Source organism: Chiloscyllium punctatum, chromosome 1 (assembly GCF_047496795.1).
Source record: "Chiloscyllium punctatum isolate Juve2018m chromosome 1, sChiPun1.3, whole genome shotgun sequence".
Classification (NCBI taxonomy): Eukaryota; Metazoa; Chordata; class Chondrichthyes; order Orectolobiformes; family Hemiscylliidae; genus Chiloscyllium; species Chiloscyllium punctatum.
Genome location: NC_092739.1, coordinates 134,579,108 through 134,592,099, shown reverse-complemented (window position 1 = coordinate 134,592,099; position 12,992 = coordinate 134,579,108). Strand labels below are relative to the sequence as shown.

The following is a 12,992-nucleotide window of genomic DNA, read 5'->3' as shown; positions in this document are numbered from 1 at the left end:
GAGTACATTTAAGACAGAGATAGATAGTTTCTTAATTAGTAAGGAAATCAAGGATTATAGGGAGAGGGTAGGAGAATGGGGTTGAGAAACATATGAGCCATGATCGAATGGTTACCAGACTTGATGGGCCAAATGGCCTAATTTTGCTCCTATATCATTTGATCTGCTTACATAGCTAACTTGGATTGTCTGCAGTCCATGCCCGCTTCCCTGACATGAAAACAGTGCATGTGTATACCTCCTGGACGGAGACAGGATTGTGGGTTTTGGAAAATGCAAGGCCAATGGGTGTTAAATTATTGGTATGAACAGTGGAAGAACTTCCCCTTATTCTGCAAATAGTGTAATGTGATCTTCTTTACCAGGCAGATAGGACTTCAGTCTAATGACTCAGTTAAAGCAGCCAAAATGTTCACTTTATAATTTCTGCAATTAAATTAAAAGGCTACAGAAAAAATTCTTCTGTATCTAAATGTTATATGCTGCAGCTGAATGTAAAAAATGGAATGCTTGTCTTTATCACTTGGCAATGTAGTAACACCAACTGTCATTCCTGTTTCCTACGCTATCAAATACTGTGGCAAATAACGTAGACCCTGACCCTAATCTCCAAGACAGCTGGAATCAATTCTAGGAGTAAATGCTAAACTGTTATCCTAATATATGTAACTCTGCACAAAAGTCCAGTGAGGAGTATATATCCACTAAATCAACAAGCGAGATCAAGCATTTATTTTAAGCTAAATTCGTTAATTAAAGTATACATTTCTGAAATCTGACTAGGATACACTTATTGAATTATATCAACTTAGTTTTGTATCTTGTTCATGATTGTGCACATAATAAATATGGCATTTCAAAATGCAATAAATGTATTTTAAAAAGTAAAGTGTTCATTGATGGTACCATCACTGGTTAGGAAGTCATAAGAGTTGAACAATAACTCGATTGGAAATCATTTGTCCACAGCCTGCACCATTGTCATTATTAAATACATATCTGAATTTCTTCAAGCTTGTACACTAACAAAAACAAAGAAATAACAGGACCTCTGTCTTGGCTGTTATTTACAAGAAATGTTTCTGGATCAGGAATGCCAGTAATTCTAAAAATTTTAATTAAACATTATTATAGCCAATAAATGATATTAGTATTCTGAATATACTTAAGAAATGTGGGTATTCTATTTTATGGAACATTTCTTTCTTTAATGCTGGATTCCACCAATGTTTACTGTACTATTTGCATAAGGGCCTGTGAGGCACAGCCAAAAGTGGGCAAAGTAACTTATTTTGTAGTCAGACTAATGAAGGATATTTGGTGAAAAATTAGTCAAATATAATTATTCCCTTTAACTGTGTTTGGTCTGTTTTTGATGACTTCAAATTTACATGACATCCCTGAATTCCATTCACCCTGTCCAAAGAAATTACTCCTTAATGTGGATGTAGACCACACAAAAATTGGATGAAAGCTTCTTATTCTCCTTGTGAAACTGTTATTTTAACATTTGCCCATTCCCACCCTCCAAACAATCATCACAAAACACAGGTGCTCAGCCAGAGTCCATTGTAAACAGCTGAACTTGCTGTGGATTCCAATATAGTTCCGCCGTTGTGTTATAAGCCAAGGACCAAATATACGGAACAAAAAACTCCTCTGGTTGCTCCTCTTCAACATACTTGAACTTCAGTTCTGGGAATTTCTGTCAAAGAAAGATGAAATTAGAAATGAATAACTACATATTCAACTTTTTTATTAGGCTCCCTTAACAAATCAATTTTGAACAAGAATCACTTATCTCTTTTCCAGTCTCCAATTTTTTCCTTAGAGAGCCAAGAGTTGAAGCAATGCAACTGCTGAGCCCATTCAACACTTTTAAAATAAGCATTCCTTACTTTTATTTTCTGTCCCCCACCATAGATTGCACTCACACAGCTATACATACACTGGATATGATGCCCTATTTTGATTCTGCTCTATATGTGACAAAGTCAGTCAACAGATTTATAGTCATTTGAGTTGAGAAGCAGGATGAAAGGTTTGATCTCACATTCTCTCTTCACAGACTGTATTCCTTTCTTCATTGTACACACACACATATATATAATTTAGCAGTGAGAGTAGGCCATGTTCTATAGATTCAGGATCGGTTCCTGCGGATTGGAGGGTGGCTAATGTTGTCCCACTTTTTAAGAAAGGAGGGAGAGAAAACAGAGAATTATAGACCAGTTAGTCTGACTTCAGTAGTGGGAAAATTGCTGGAGTCAATTATAAAGGTCGAAATTACGACACATCTGGATAGTAGTAACAGGATAGGTCAGAGTCAGCATGGATTTGTGAAGGGGAAATCATGCTTGACTAATCTTCTGGAATTTTTTTAAGGATGTAACTCTGAAGATCTACAAGGGAGATCAGTGGATGTAGTATACCTGGACTTTCAGAAAGCCTTTGATAAAGTCCCACATAGGAGGTTATTGATCAAAATTAGGGCACATGGTATTAGGGGCAAAATACTGACTTGGACTGAAAATTGATTGGCTGACAGGAAACAAAGAGTAGTGATAAATGGCTCCCTTTCGGAATGGCAGGCGGTGACCAATGGTGTGCCACAGGGATCAGTGCTGGGACCGCAGCTTTTTACAATGTACATTAATGATATAGATAAAGGTACTAAAAGTAATATTAGCAAGTTTGCTGATGACACAAAGCTGGGTGGCAGGGTGAAATGTGAGGAGGATGTTAGGAGATTACAGGGTGACCTGGACAGGCTAGGTGAGTGGACGGATGCATGGCAGATGCAGTTTAATGTGGATAAATGCGTGGTTATCCACTTTGGTGGCAAGAACAGGAAGGCAGATTACTACCTTAAATGGAGTCATGTTAGGTAAAGGGGCAGTACAAGAGATCTAGGTGTTCTTGTACATCAGTCAATGAAAGCAAGCATGCAGGTACAGCAGGCAGTGAAGAAAGCTAATAGCATGCTGGGCTTAATAACAAGAGGAATTGAGTACAAAAACATTTATTTACATTGTATTCCATCTGTCAGCTTCTGCAGCTGTACAGGGCCCTGGTGAGACCACACCTGGAATATTGTGCGTAGTTTTGGTCTCCAAATTTAAGGAAAGACATCCTGGCTATTGAGGGAGTGCAGCATAGGTTCACGAGGTCAACTCCCAGAATGGCAGGACTATCTTACGCTGAAAGATTGGAGCGACTGGGCTTGTATACGCTTGAGTTTAGAAGGCTGAGAGGGGATCTGATTGAGATGTACAAGATTATTAAAGGATTGGACACTCTGGAGGCAGGAAGCATGTTTTCGCTGATGGGTGAGTCCCGAACCAATGGACACAGTTTAAAAATAAGGGGTAGGCCACTTAGAATAGACTTGAGGAGAAACTTCTTCACCCAGAGAGTGGTGGGTGTATGGAATGCTCTGCCCCAGAAGGGCGTGGAGGCCAAGTCTCTGGATACTTTCAAGAAAGAGTTGGATAGAGCTCTTAAGGATAGTGGAATCAAGGGTTATGGGGATAAGGCAGGAACAGGATACTAATTGAGGATGATCAGCCACGATCATAATGAATGGTGGTGCTCGCTTGAAGGGCAGAATGGCCTACTCCTGCACCTATTGTCAATTGGGCCCCTTTAACCCATTTCAGCAATTGATAACATCATGACTGATCTGTGGTCTCAACTTCACTTTCCTAGCTTTCACTAATACTCCTCGACTCCCTTGCTAGTTAAAAATTGGAGTGATTTTTAAGCTTAGGTAGCTGGATGGATGGCTGGTTTACAAAGCAGGCTGACTCCAACAGCACTGGTTCAATTCCTGTACTGGCTGAAGTCATCATGAAGGTCCCATTTTCTCAACCTTGCCCCTCGTCTGAGGTGTGGTGACTCTCATAGTAAATTCACCACCAGTTTGGACTAGAGCAATTTTACCTGACCCAGTTGACAATCTATCTCACTTTTCCTTAAAAATACTCAATAACCCTGTCCACTGCTGTCTGGAACAAGGTTGCACAGACCCATGACCTTTTCTCGTATGTTAACCTTCCCATATCTTGGAACCTACTATGAACTTCTTCAATACAATTATTTCCTAATAAGAAACCTAAACCAGCACTCTTTATGTGGTCTTACCAACACCCTATTGAACTATACTAAGACATCATTATTTTTATCTTCTATTGATAAGAACATATGAACTAGGAGCAGTCTGGCCCTTCGAGCCTGCTCAGCTATTCAATCAGATCATGGCTGATCTTTTGTTGCCTCCACTTACCTGCCCTCTCACTGTAATCCTAAATTCCTTCACTGTTCAAAAAAGTATCTATCTTAGCCTAAAAAACATTTACTGTATTAGCATCAACTACTTCACTGGGTAGGGAATTCCATAGATTCACAATCCTTTGGGTGAAGAAGTTCCTTCTCAATTCAGTCCTAAACCTGCTGCCCCTAATTTTGAGGCTATGCCCTCTTGTCCTAGTTACACCTGCCAGAGGAAACATCCTCTCTAAGTCTATCTCATCTATTCCCTTCATAATTTTATATAGAACATAGAACATAGAAGAATACAGCGCAGTACAGGCCCTTCAGCCCTCGATGTTGCGCCGATCAAAGCCCACCTAACCTACACTAACCCACTATCCTCCATATACCTATCCAATGCCCGCTTAAATACCCATAAAGAGGGAGAGTCCACTACTGCTACTGGCAGGGCATTCCATGAACTTACGACTCGCTGAGTGAAGAACCTACCCCTAACATCAGTCCTATATCTACCCCCCCTTAATTTAAAGCTATGCCCCCTTGTAATAGCTGACTCCATACGTGGAAAAAGGTTCTCACTGTCAACCCTATCTAACCCCCTAATCATCTTGTACACCTCTATCAAATCACCCCTAAACCTTCTTTTCTCCAATGAAAACAACCCCAAGTGCCTCAGCCTTTCCTCATAGGATTTTCCTACCATACCAGGCAACATCCTGGTAAACTTCCTCTGCACCCGTTCCAGTGCCTCCACATCCTTCCTATAGTATGGCGACCAAAACTGCACACAATATTCCAGATGCGGCCGCACCAGAGTCTTATACAACTGCAGCATGACCTCAGGACTCCGGAACTCAATTCCTCTACCAATAAAAGCCAGTACGCCATATGCCTTCTTCACTGCACTATTTACCTGGGTGGCAACTTTCAGAGATCTGTGTACATGGACACCAAGATCCCTCTGCTCTTCCACACTACCAAGTAGTCTACCATTAGCCCAGTAATCCATCTTTTTATTACTCTTACCAAAGTGAATCACTTCACACTTAGCTACATTGAACTCCATTTGCCACCTTTCTGCCCAGCTCTGCAGCTTCTCTATATCCCGCTGTAACCTGCCACATCCTTCCTCACTGTCTACAACTCCTCCGACTATGTTTCTAGAAGATCCCCCCCTCATTCTTCTGAATTCCAATGAAGATAATCCCTGTCTACTTAGTCTCTCCTCATAAGCAATACCCCCTCAACTCCGAAATCAACCTAGTGAATCTCTTCTGCACCCCCTCCAGTGCCAGTACATCCTTTCTCAAGTAAGGAGACCAAAATTGCATACAGTACTCCAGGTGTGGCCTCACCAGCACCCTGTATAGCAGCAACATAACCACCCTGCGTTTAAACTTAATCCCTTTAGCAATGAAGGACAAAATTCCATTTGCCTTCCTAATTACCTTTTGTACCTACAAACCAAAGTTCTGTGATTCATGCAGGAGGATGCCTAGGTCCCTCTGTTGCATGCTACAACCTTTTACCATTTAAGTAATAGCCCTTTTTACTGTTATTCCTGCCAAAAATTGATGACTTCACATGTATTTACATTGTATTCCATCTGTCAGACCTTTGCCCACTCCTGTGCAAAATTTCACAGTCCTCTGCATACTTTGCTCTAGCACTCATCTTAGCATCATCTGCAAACTTTGACACACCACGTCATCCCCAAATTCCAAATCATCTACATAAATTATCAGTCCCAACACTAATCCCTGAGGCACACCACTAGTTACTGATTGGCAGCCAGAATAGCACTCATTTATCCCCACTCTTTGCTTCCTGTTAGTCAACCAATCCTCTATCCACGCTAATACATTGCTCATAACACTTTGCATCTTTATCTTATGCAGCAGCCTTTTGTATTGTCAAAGGACTTTTGGAAATCAAGGTACACCACATCTACTGGGTCCCCATTGTTCACAGTGTCTGTAATGTCTTCACTGAATTCCAAAAGATTTGGTAAGTCTGTCTTCATGAACCCATGCTGCATCTGCCCAACAGGACAATTTTGATTGAGATGCCATACTATTTCTTCCTTGATAACAGACTCAAGTATCTTCCCCACTACAGAGATTAAGCTAACCAGTCTATAATACTCCATCTTTTTGTCTACACCCTTTTTAAACAGTGGCGTCACATTGCTGTTTCCCAATCTGCTGGAACTGCCCCAGAGTCCAGCGAATTTTGGAAAATTACCACAGTGCACTTGCTAGTTCTCCTGCAATCTCTTTTAGGACCCTGGGTTGCACTCCATCAGGGCCAGGAGACTTGCCTATCCTTAGCTCTATGATCTTGCTCAACACTACCTCTTCCGTGATCATGATTGTTTCCAGGTCCTCACCTATCTTCATCTCTTTATCAATTACTGGCATGTTATTAGTGTCCTTTGTTGTGAAGACCGCCACAAAATACCTGTTCAACGCCTCAGCCATTTCATCTTATCCCATGATTAAATGCCCCTTCTCATCCTTGAAAGGACCAACATTTACTTTTGCCATTCTTTTTGGTTTTATATATTTATAGAAACATTTGCTCTCTGTCTTTATATTCTGAGCTAGTTTTTTTTCTCATGTTCTATCTTCTAGTTTCTCACTGATCTTGGCGACTTTGTACACCTTCTCTTTCAATTTGATAGCCTCCTTTATTTCCTCACATACATGTGGCAGATTAGCCCCTTTCGAACAATCTTTCCTTGTCACTGGAATATACTTATGCTGAGCACTTTGAAAAATTGCTTTGAAAGTCCTCCATTGCTTGTCAACTGTCCCACCATAATGTCTTTGTTTACAGTATACTTTAGATAACTCTTCCTTCACCCTATTGTAGTCTCCCTTGTTCAAGCACAGGACCCTGGTATTGCATCTTACCTTGACACTCTCCATCTGTATTCTAAATTCAACCATACTGTGATCACTTCTTCCAAGAGGATCCCTAACTATGAGGTCATTAGTTATTCCTGTCTCATGACACAGGACCAGATCTCGGATAGCTTGCTCCCTCATTGGTTCCATTACATACTGTCCAAGAAAACTATCATGGATACACTTAATGAACTCCTCCTCAAGACCACCTTGACTGAGCTGGTTCGACCAATCTACAATTATACCCATGATAATTGCTGTACCATTTTTACAGGCATTAGTTATTTCTTTCTTTGCCCGCTCCAATGTAGTACTATTTGGGGGCCTATAGACAATGCTATCAGTGACATTTTATAGAGTCATAGAGATGTACAGCACGGAAACAGACCATTCGGTCCAACCCGTCCATGCCGACCAGATATCCTAACCCAATCCAGTCCCACCTGCCAGCATCCGGCCCATATCCCTCCAAACCCTTCCTATTCATATACCCAACCAAATGCCTCTTAAATGTTGCAATTGTACCAGCCTCCACCACATCCTCTGGCAACTCATTCCATACACGTACCATCCTCTGCGTGAAAACGTTGCCCCTTAGGTTTCTTTTATATCTTTCCCCTCTCACCCTAAACCTATGCCCTCTAGTTCTGGACTCCCTGACCCCAGGGAAAAGACTTTGCCTCTTTATCCTATCCCTGCCCCTCATAATTTTGTAAATCTCTATAAGGTCACCCCTCAACCTCCGACGCTCCAGGGAAAACAGACGCAGCCTGTTCAGCCTCTCCTTGTAGCTCAGATCCTCCAACCCTGGCAACATCCTTGTACATCTTTTCTGAACCCTTTCAAGTTTCACAACATCTTTCCGATAGGAAGGAGATCAGAATTGCACGCAATATTCCAACAGTGGCCTAACCAATGTCCCGTACAGCCGCAACGTGACCTCCTAACTCCTGTACTCAATACTCTGACCAATAAAGGAAAGCACACCAAAATTTTCTTCCTAGAATTTCTAATTTCCACCCAAATCGATTCAACCTTATTATCCATAAAACCTGTATCATCTGTCAGCGCTGCCCTGATGTCATCCTTGAAAATCAAAGCTATACCACCTCCCTTACCTTGCTGTATGTCCTTCCGATAGTCTGATACCCCTGGATATTTAACTCCTAGTCATGACCATCCTGTAATTATGTCTCCGTAATGGTAACTAAATTATATTCATTTGCAATGATTTGTGCTGTTAACTCATTGATCTTGTTATTATTGCTATGAGCATTCAGGTAAAGTGCTCTTACACTAGTTTTTGTCCCCTCATGATCTCTAACAATATCTCCTGAGTTATCCTTCCCTTTCACTTCTTTTATAGTCTGCCTTGGAGTTCAATCCTCTTGCAGACATGTTAACTGGCTGCTTACCTTTTTATTTACCATCATACTGCCTGTCGTTTTCCCCTTCCCTTCCCCCCAACTCACTAGTTTAAAGTCCTAGTGACAAACCTATTTATCATTTTCGCGAGAATACCAGTTCCAGATCAGTTCAGGTTGAGACCGTCCCATCGGTACCGATCCCTCATGTTCCAAAACTGATGTCAAAGTCCCATGAAATGGAAACCCTCTTTCCCACACCACTCCTTTAGACACATGTTTACTTCTCTAATTTTCTTACCCCTAAGCCAATTTGCATATGGCTCAGGTAGCAATCGGAGATTATTACCCTTGAGGACCTGTTCCTTAAGTTTGTTCCTAATGCTTGACAATCTCCAGTTCCTCCTCCCCAGCCTTGTCTATGTTGTTTGTATCAACGTGGACCAGAACAACTCCAATATTCCCCTTGTAATAAACAATAATATTCAGCTTGCCTTCCTGACAACTTGCTGAACTTATGTACCAACTTTTAAGAACTCAAGCAGGGAGCTGGGAGAGCAAGAAGGGGCCATGAAATGACCTTGGCAAGTAGGGTTAAAGAGAATCCTAAGACATTCTATACATACATTACAAACAACAGGAGAACGAGGCAGAAGGTAGGTCCACTCAAGTATAAAAAAAAGGGAACTTGTGCTTGGACACAGAATGTGGGAGAGACCCTAAATGAGTATTTTGCATTGGTATTCACCCAGGAGAAGGATATGGAGGATAGTGAAATTAGTGTGGAGCATGCTGATATGCAAAGGGAATTTGAGATCAAGAAAGAAGTGGTGCTGAATTGCTTGAAGAGCATTAAGTTTGATAAGTCCCCAGGTCCCGATGGCATCTATGCCAGGTTATTGAGAGAAAGAGTAGATTCCTGGGGCCTTGACCAAGACTTACATATCCTTGCTAGCCACTGGAGTGCCCTGGGAGACTGGTGAGTAGCTAATGTTGTTCCTCAGTTCAAGGAGGGAAATAGAGGTAATCCAGGAAAGTACAGACCAGGGAATCTTACATTGAGGGTTGGGAAACTATTGGAAAGTATTCTTAGGGATAGGATTTAGATGCATTTGGAAAAACACTGCCTAAATTAGGGAGTCAGAATGGCTTTGTGTGGGGCAAGTTACATCTTATATCATAAGGTGGCTTAGAGCATCGTGGATAAGGTTTTGGGATCCTTAAGGGGGAGGGGTAGATGCCCAAGTCATGGTCCACATAGGCACCAACGACGTAGGGAGGAAAAAGGATGGGGATGTAAGGGAAAAATGCAAGCAGCTAGAGTGGAAGCTTAGAGCTAGAACAAACAGTTGTTATCTCTGGTTTGTTACCCGTGCCACGTGCTAGCGAGGCGAGGAATAGGGAGGGAGAGCAACGTGGCTACAGGGATGATGCAGTTGCAAAGGATTCGTTTACCTGGATAATTGGGGCTCATTCTGGGGTAGGTGGGATCTCTACAAATGGAATGGTCCACACCTGAACCAGAGGGGTACCAATATTCAGGAAAGACATTTGCTAATGCTCTTCGAGATGGTGTCTTTAGTCTGTATGTAAGGATACTAGTGATAGCTGGTCATGTCGTTTTGTGGATAGCTGATGTTCATGTATCTTGGTGGCTAGTCAACTAGCCACAAAAAGACATGATCCACTATCACTAGTACCCTTACATACAGATGAAAAGGGATACCACATCCATCCTAGGATAGGCAAAACAGAGACACACATGAGAATTCCTAGAAGCATGGCATTGTAACCGGAACTCCATTAATAAACACAGCGATTTGGATCCCATCCACCATCCTCTGAGAAAAAGAACCAGAACTGATACTACCCACTATAAGAAACCAAGACACACATAGAAAGCGGGACAAAACACCAGCGCTTCACTGGAGGCTCACTGATAATGTTACCTAGCATGGTGACAAAACGTCTGAAAATGAACCTTCCAGCTCAGCAAGCAAACTTACATCCAGATTAGGCAAGATTTAGGCTGCATAGGATGGGGAAGGAAACTACAGGGGATGGACACAACTGAAATGTGGAGCTTGGACAAGGAACAGCTACTGCGTGTCCTTGGTAAGTATGTACCTGTTAGGCAGGGAGGAAGTGGTCGAGCGAGGGAACTGTGGTTTACTAAAGAAGAGGAGAAAACAGAGGCTTATATAAAGATAAGGCATGAAAGCTCAGCTAGGGTGCTTGAGAGAAACAAGTTAGCCAGGAAGGACCTAAAGAGAGAATTGAGAAGAGCCAGTAGGGGACATGAGACATCTTGTCAGGTAGGATCAAGGAAAACCCTAAAGCTTTCTATAGATATGTCAGGAATAAAAGAATGACTAAAGCAAGATTAGGACCAAACAAAGACAGAACTGGGAAGTTGTGCGTGGAGTCCGAACAGATAGGAGAGGTACTAAATGAATATATTTTGTCAGTATTCACACTGGAAAAAAGACAATATTGTCGAGCAGGATGGTGAGGTACAGGCTATTAGACTAGACGGGATTGAGGGTCATAAGGCAGAGGTGTTAGCAATTTTGGAAAGTGTGAAATTAGATAAGTCCCCCGGGTCAGATGGGATTTATCCCAGGATTCTCTGGGAAGCTAGGAAGGAGATTGCAGAGCCTTTGGTATTGATCTTTATGTCATCATTGTCTGCAGGAATGGTGCCAGAAGACTGGAGGCTAGCAAATGTAGTCCTCTTGTTCAAGGAGGGGAGTAGAGACAATCCTCATAATTATCGACCTGTGAGCTTTACTTCTGTGGTGGGTAAAGTATTGGAAAGGAATTTAAGAGATAGGATTAATAATCATCTAGAAAGGAATAGTTTGATTAGAGATAGTCAACAAGGTTTTGCGAAGGGTAGCTTGTGCCTCACAAACCTTGAGAAGGTGACCAAACAGGTGGATAAGGGTAAAGCGGTCTATATGATGTATATGGATTTCAGTGAAGTATTTGATTAAGTTCCCCACAGTAGGTTATTGCAGAAAATAGAAGCATGGGATTGAGGGTGATTTGGTGATTTAGTGGTTTAGACCAGAAATTGACTAGCTTAAGAAAGTGGTGATTGATGGGAAATGTTCATCCTGGAGTTCATTTACTAGTGGTGTACCGCAAGGATCTTTTTTGGTGCCACTGTTGTTTGCCATTTTCATAAATGATCTGCATTAGGGTCAGCAAATTTGCAGATGACACTGAAGTTTGTGGAGTTGGAGATAGTGCGGAAGGATGTTGCAGTTTATAGAGGGGCAGAGTTAAGCTGCAGAGCTGGGTTGAGAGGTAGGTCCGATCAAGGACAGTGGTGGGAGACTGTGTATTGAGTCGGAAGAGATAGGAGAGGTCTTGAACAAGTACTTCTCTTCAGTATTTACGAACGAGAGGGACCGTATTGTTGAAGAGGAGAGTGTGAAACGGACTGAAAAGCTAGAAGAGATACCTGTTAGGAAGGAAGATGTGTTGGACATTTTGAACAACTTGAGGATAGACAAGTCCCCCGGGCCTGACGGGATATATCCTAGGATTATGTGGGAAGCAAGAGAGGAAATTGCAGTACCGTTGGCAATGATCTTCTCGTCTTCACTGGCAACTGGGGTGGTACCAGGGGACTGGAGAGTAGCGAATGTTGTGCCCCTGTTCAAAAAAGGGAATAGGGATAACCCCGGGAATTACAGGCCAGTTAGTCTTACTTCTGTGGTAGGCAAAGTAATGGAAAGGGTACTGAGGGATAGGATTTACGAGTATCTGGAAAGACACTGCTTGATTAGGGACATCCAGCACGGATTTGTGAAGGGTAGGTCTTGCCTTACAAGTCTTATTGAATTCTTCGAGGAGGTGACCAAGCATGTGGATGAGGGTAGAGCAGTGGATGTAGTGTACATGGATTTTAGTAAGGCATTTGATAAGGTTCCCCATGGTAGGCTTATGCGGAAAGTCAGGAGGCATGGGATAGAGGGAAATTTGGCCAATTGGATAGAAAACTGGCTAACCGGTCGAAGTCAGAGAGTGGTGGTAGATGGTAAATATTCAGCATGGAGTCCAGTTACAAGTGGAGTTCCGCAGGGATCAGTTCTGGGTCCTCTGCTGTTTGTAATTTTTATTAATGACTTAGATGAGGGAGTCGAAGGGTGGGTCAGTAAATTTGCAGATGATACAAAGATAGGTGGAGTTATGGACAGTGAGGAGGGCTGTTGTCGGCTGCAGAGGGACTTAGATATGATGCAGAGCTGGGCTGAGGAGTGGCAGATGGAGTTCAACCCTGCCAAGTGTGAGGTTGTCCATTTTGGAAGAACAAATAAGAATGCGGAATACAGGGTTAATGGTAGGGTTCTTGGTCAGGTGGAGGAACAGAGGGATCTTGGGGTCTATGTTCATAGATCTTTGAAAGTTGCCATTCAGGTGGATAGAGTTTGTAAGA

General features: G+C 42.2%; 1 protein-coding gene across 13 annotated transcripts in view; it reads right to left on the bottom strand.

Moving 5' to 3' along the window:
• Positions 1–700: 700 nt before the first annotated feature.
• Positions 701–12,992, bottom strand: part of dym (dymeclin) — a 559,079-nt gene continuing 546,787 nt past the window's right edge. For all 13 annotated transcript variants that reach the window (XM_072574579.1, XM_072574628.1, XM_072574595.1 and 10 more), the window contains one exon: positions 701–1,705. In XM_072574579.1, the coding sequence (XP_072430680.1) occupies positions 1,556–1,705 (150 nt within the window). In that variant the 3' untranslated portion in view covers positions 701–1,555. The remainder of the gene's footprint in view (positions 1,706–12,992) is intronic.